Raw genomic sequence first — 6,000 nt, forward strand, 5'->3', positions numbered from 1 at the left:
ACAACCATATGAGCTATGAAAGCCACAGTTCAAAGCCTGAAATTTCTGTTGTGAATATCATGTCTTTGAGACACATGCTTTGTGGCTAAAATGTTCGTATGGTTTCTGTAACTATGTAATGCAAAAGTAGGTCTCTTTGACCCAAACTGAGGGAAACTATTGAAGTACGAGTTCCTCTGTGAATTCAATGCTTGTAGCAAAATAAGAATAAAGATATTTTACCAATGCTGGTGCAGGCTTTGGGATGAATCAGAACATTGCCCTCTGTGTCAAATATTCTCTATGACTACGTGAAAAAGGCTAGGGAGTCCCAGGTTTACTTTGTAGAATACACAGACAGGCACGCACATATTCATGGCATATGCATGCAAATATGCACACACAGATATACCTCATCTCCTTTTTCTTCATAGGAATGAGGTTTTCTCTATACAAATGAAACTTACTAAACTAAGGTGGATGGACCTAGAGTCTGTCATACAGAGTGAAGTAAGTCAGACATAGAAAAACAAATACTGTATGCTAACACATATATAAGGAATTAAACAAAAAATGGTTATGAAGAACCTAGGGGCAGGACAGGAATAAAGACGCAGATGTAGAAAATGGACTTGAGGACACGGGGAGGGGGAAGGGTAAGCTGGATGAAATGAGAGAGTGGCATGGACATATATTCACTACCAAATGTAAAATAGATAGCTAGTGGGAAGCAGCAGCATAGCACAGGGAGATCAGCTTGGTGCTTTATGACCACCTAGAGGGATGGGATAAGGAGGGTGGGAGGGAGATGCAAGAGGGAGCAGATATGGGGATATATGTAAATGTATAGCTGATTCACTATGTTACAAAGCAGAAACTAACACACCATTGTAAAGCAATTATACTCCAATAAAGAAAAAAATCTTTAATATTTAATATGAATCTGCCTTCTTTAATAAGTATACCAAACACATTTAAACATTTTCTTGATGATTCATCCATCACTATTAATAATTAAATATGATATTTTTATTTCTCTGTAATGCTTTGCTTTTATTCTCTCCCCTTCCCCATTACTGAAGCAATACTCATTACAGAAAATCAGAAATACATAGAGGAAAACATCAGTTATCACATTTATCCAGAGATAACCAATGCTAACTCTTCATGTATTTTCAAATGCACACTTATAGGCACACATATACTAAAACAAAAAGGAACATACAATAATATATTTTGTGATCTACCTTCTTCTCATAGTGATTTGTCATGAATACTTTTTTTTATATCTATAGATCTATACCTGAAACATCATTTTAAATGACCACATGATACTCCATTATATGGACTTATTATATTTTATTTCAACAATCCCATATTGTTGAAGTTATATTATTTTTAACATTCTTATATCACAGACAACACTGTATTGAATGTACATGTGTTTGTTGGTATGTATATGTGTACAAATATATATATTTATACATATCCTTATGATAAATTATTAGAATTACGTATTCTTTGAATTTATAGTTCAAAGAATACATACCTTCCTTCAGGAAGAGGAGTTGTTTCTCTGAAATGGTTTCTCAGGTTTTTCAGCCTTTAGCCTATTCTTTTGGAAGACTTCTGTCTTCTGGAGACTGGCTAAAAAAAAGCTTTCAGCCTGGATCCTCCAGGACAAAGCTGCCTCCTTATGACCTGCTGCAATTGGCTTGAAAGCTGTTTGAATTGAGCCATTGTGCTGTACATTGTTTGAGCTTTTGAAAATTGTTCTTTAGAGGAAAAACCTCTAGAAAATGGGATCCCAGTTATCTAGGTATTTTGAGGGTGCTCCTATCCCCAGAGAACTCTGGCTGATTTTATGTTTAAAAACTATGGTTCTTCCTCATGTGCATTTCTAACTAAATGGACCATTAAAGGTCTGGCAAACAGATTCTTTTATCTAGTGGGTATAAATGTGTTTTAGTCATAGTCTGTATGTTTTCACACTGGACTGAAATCTTCCCTTGAAGACAGGCTGCTACTGCTTCTTCTATGGCTAAAGTCCTTTTGGGAAAGATTACCCCTACCTGGAGAACTCCTCTCAAACTTCATGGTAATTGAGGAAACCATTTTACTGGCACAGTGTTTCAACAAGTCTGTGTTGTTTGGCTCGTTTTACAACACTTTCACTGTGCTTACCACCCTCAAACCTCTGGTTTAGTCAAATGCAGTAATGGCATTATTAAGACTCAACTGCCAAAATTTATAGAGGCCCTGCAAATAATGTGGCCAAAAACATTGCCATTGGTCCCTCTAAATCTCAGATCCACCTCTTTTGGAACTCATAAACTCTCATCCTTTGAGACAGTCACTGGATGCCCAGTGCACTTGACTCCTTCTTCTTTTGACTCACAACTGATGAAAGGAGAGATACTCCAATATTGCAAGGCCTAATTGCTTCTATAACCATGTATTGGTAGAGCAGTCTTTTCACCGTGTGCTTTAGGGAGGCAAAGACCTTAAGCATCACACCTTGCAACCTGGAGATTTCACCTGTTGGAAAAGACAACACCCAAAGAACTCTCTTCAGCCTCACTGGAAAGACCCAATCAGGTACTGCTAACCAACTCTTGTGCTGACAAACTCCAAGGAATAGACTCTTGGATCCGTGTGACACAGCTAAAAAAATGTCAAATCCTGTCTGAACCTGCACATTATCTGATAACCTGAAAATAAGTATTTCCTGGAATTGAGGTAGACAACATCTGATAAGACAGCATTCCCAAGACATCCTGACCAGGCCTGTTGGGAATTTGTTGCTAAATCTTTGATGTTGACGTAATGCTTCAGATGATCATAAAGTCTATGATTTTGATAAAAATGTAGATAAAAAGTACCTGAGAGTTCTCCATCCTACCCCTCATTGTTACTTGAATGTGACATTAATAGGTTTCCAATTTGTGCACTTTCCCTCCAGCGTGAGACACAATAACCAGGAACGGTCTTTCCTGACAACTGAGGGAAAAAGCTTCTGAAACTAGAAAGCCTGACTCTTCATCAGCGATGCTTTCAGAGAAAGATCTTGATCAAAAGGGGGAAATATAACAATTAATAAACAGAAACCTCAATTACATAGAGTTGGGAGACCAGAAGAAGGAGCGCTCACACTCTGCGATGATAGCAGAGCCCAACAGGAAAAAGAAAGACTCCTTTCATGGCAAGGACTCAACTAATGAAAAATCATGGTTGCTTTGTTTACTGTAGCCCTCCCAACTTCATTTTCCTCCTTATAAAAACATTCTCCTTTCCTTGTAGTGCAGGGACCTGCATGTAGCTTGCCTTGGTTGCAGACCTGAAATTGCAATTCTCTGCTGATCCCCAATAAACTCATCTTTGCTAGGGAAATAGTCAGCAGTCTATTTGTTGCTGGTCAACAATTCATATTTTAAAGGGAGATGAGGTGATCTCCCTTAAAGGTTTTGTTTTTATTCTCATATAAAAATAAACACTTGAACCTCAGAAAATGTTTGGGCATAGAAATTTTGGGGCTGGAAGGCAAATTTTTTTCCCATGGATTAAAATATGCAATACTTGAAAAGATTTAAGCAGACATTCACCAAAGATATGTGAATAGTAACTAAAGACATGAGAAGGTGCTCCACATCATTAGTCAACTGAGAAATATAAATTAAATCCAAGATGAGGTAGTACCACACATCTATTAGAATTGTTAAAACAAAACATAAAAAACAAAAAACCCCAACAAATACCAAGTGATGATAAGAATGTGGAACAACATTGTGCATGGAAATGTAAAAATAATATAGCCACTTGGAAAACTGTTTGACAGTTCTTTTAATATTAAACATATACTTACTATATGACCCTGCAATTCTACTTCTAGGTATTTACCCAAGAGAGAAAAAATCTGTTTACACAAAAACATATATGCAAATACTTACAGTGGCTTTATCCGTAATTTCCCCAAATGGGAAACAAACTAAATATTCACAACTGATGGATGGATACAAATTGTTGTACATCAGTGCAGTGGAATACTGCTCAGAAATAAAAAAAGATGTAAAAAATGAAATAAAAAAGAGTATTGATGCATGTAAGAATATGAATTAGTTTCAAAAGCATTGACTTGATAGGCTACATAACATATGATTTTACTTATAATTTAGAAAAGGAAAGATTATAGGGACAGAAAATAGATCAGTTGTTGCCAGGGCCTGGGGATGGGATGAGAGGGTCACTTTAAAGTTATACCACGAGGAGTCCCGCACTCCACTCTGCTCCTGCTCAGCCACCCACCCCGGACCCGGCGCCACCACGCCCAAGTGCCCCAAGTGCAACGAGGAGGTGTACTTTGCTGAGCGGGTGACCTACCGGGGGAAGGACTGGCATCGCCCTTGCCTGAAGTGTGAGAAATGTGGAAAGACTCTGACCACGGGGGCTCACGCCCAGCATGAAGGCAAGCCCTATTGCAACCACCCCTGCTATGCGGCCATGTTCGGCCCCAAAGGCTTTGGGCGCGGTGGGGCAGAGAGCCACACTTTCAAGTAAACCCAGGTTTTGAAGACCCCATCCTTGGCTGCCCGCCGGGCCGCTGCCCCTCTAGGCTGATGGCAGGCCCTCCCCACAGGCACCTGGGGCTCCCCTGTAGACCCTCAGGCCCTCAATAAACCCGGACACTTGGAAGACCAAAAAAAAAAAAAAAAAAAAAAGTTATACCTGAGGGAATTTTTAGGCTGAGGGAACTGATAAATTTCTTAACAGTGGTTGTGGCTATATGACTGTATGCATTTGTCAAAGCTCATGGAACTGTCCCTAAAAATGAGTTAATTTTACTGTATGTAAATTTAAAAAGTGAATAAAAATTTAGAAACTAAAAAAATTCCATTTTAATAAAAAAAGAAAATACCTTGCCAAAGTGTCTGTAGTGGCCATAAAAGTAGGCACTGCATACATCCAACACAAAGAGCTTGACCAAAGGGTCAGCTTCTGTGCTTGAAATTCTTTGCTGCATTTCCCAGTGACTGAGCATGGCAGGGATATTAAGGCAGGCACATTCCTGGGGGTCATGGGTCTCTCCAATGGCCTGGTTGAACCTTCCTTAGGCTACACCACAGTGTAGGACACTTCCACCCAACCTCCTTTCCTTCTTCACTCAAGACAGAATGCATGGTGGTTATGGCTCTCCCAGCCTCACTGGCTCTCTTCTCAAGGTCTCCCACACAAGCATTTCCCTGAATAAAATCCTTACATATTTAATCTTGTCTTGCCAGCTGCTTTTTGTGGGACCTGAACCAACACAACTTCCAGTTTTATGCTCTATAATATGATCGCCACAGAGATAAAATGCATAATCACATTTTTAACTTACTTTTACCTAATCACCTCTTCTATAAATAATTTATTGACTACAGTATACATAAAGAAAAACATACAAAATGTAAGTGTGCAGGTCTATGAATTTTCACAAAGTGAAAATATTACCCAGATCAAGAATAAGAACATTACTAGTAATTCAGAAGCACCCCCTACCCCCCCAACTTATTCCTTCTCCCACACTGACTCCATCTCAAAAGTAATCCATGGCCTGAATTCCTAACACCATAGATCTGTTTTGCCTATCTTTTAATTTTAAATAAGTGGCATCACTCAGCATATATTTTTATTTTGGTCTGGTTCCTTTCAATTATTATTATGTTTGTGGGAATCATTCATGATGGTATGTATGTAAGCTAGATATGTAAGGCTACATTGGTGCTTATACTAAATGACGATACACTGCTATGTTTTTGGTGTCCTCTTATCAGAGTTTTGACAATTTTCCTATCTCTCAACTTAGTGGGTTGTTAGCTACCATTTCTGTTGCTATCACTATGCTTATCTCTAACTGCAACTTCTTTTCGTAATTTTTTGCCTTAAGTGTGCTATGATTGGAATATCAATAAAAATGTAAAATAGGTAAAAATTATTTAATAAACTGAAAGGATTTTAGCATGTAGATTTTGTGACTTCTATTTT

The 6,000-nt window shown here is 38.3% G+C and overlaps 1 protein-coding gene across 1 annotated transcript in view; it reads left to right on the forward strand.

Moving 5' to 3' along the window:
* Nucleotides 1–4,701, forward strand: part of LOC309815728 (cysteine and glycine-rich protein 1-like) — a gene marked incomplete at its 5' end in the record, with an annotated part of 28,530 nt that extends 23,829 nt beyond the window's left edge. Inside the window, 2 exons of the mRNA XM_082642680.1 lie at nt 2,471–2,577; nt 4,152–4,701. Coding sequence (XP_082498806.1) covers nt 2,471–2,577; nt 4,152–4,533 — 489 coding nt within the window. The 3' untranslated portion in view covers nt 4,534–4,701. The remainder of the gene's footprint in view (nt 1–2,470; nt 2,578–4,151) is intronic.
* Nucleotides 4,702–6,000: the final 1,299 nt, after the last annotated feature.

This window comes from Mesoplodon mirus, assembly GCF_964341445.2.
Source record: "Mesoplodon mirus genome assembly, chromosome: 2".
Taxonomy (NCBI): domain Eukaryota; kingdom Metazoa; phylum Chordata; class Mammalia; order Artiodactyla; family Ziphiidae; genus Mesoplodon; species Mesoplodon mirus.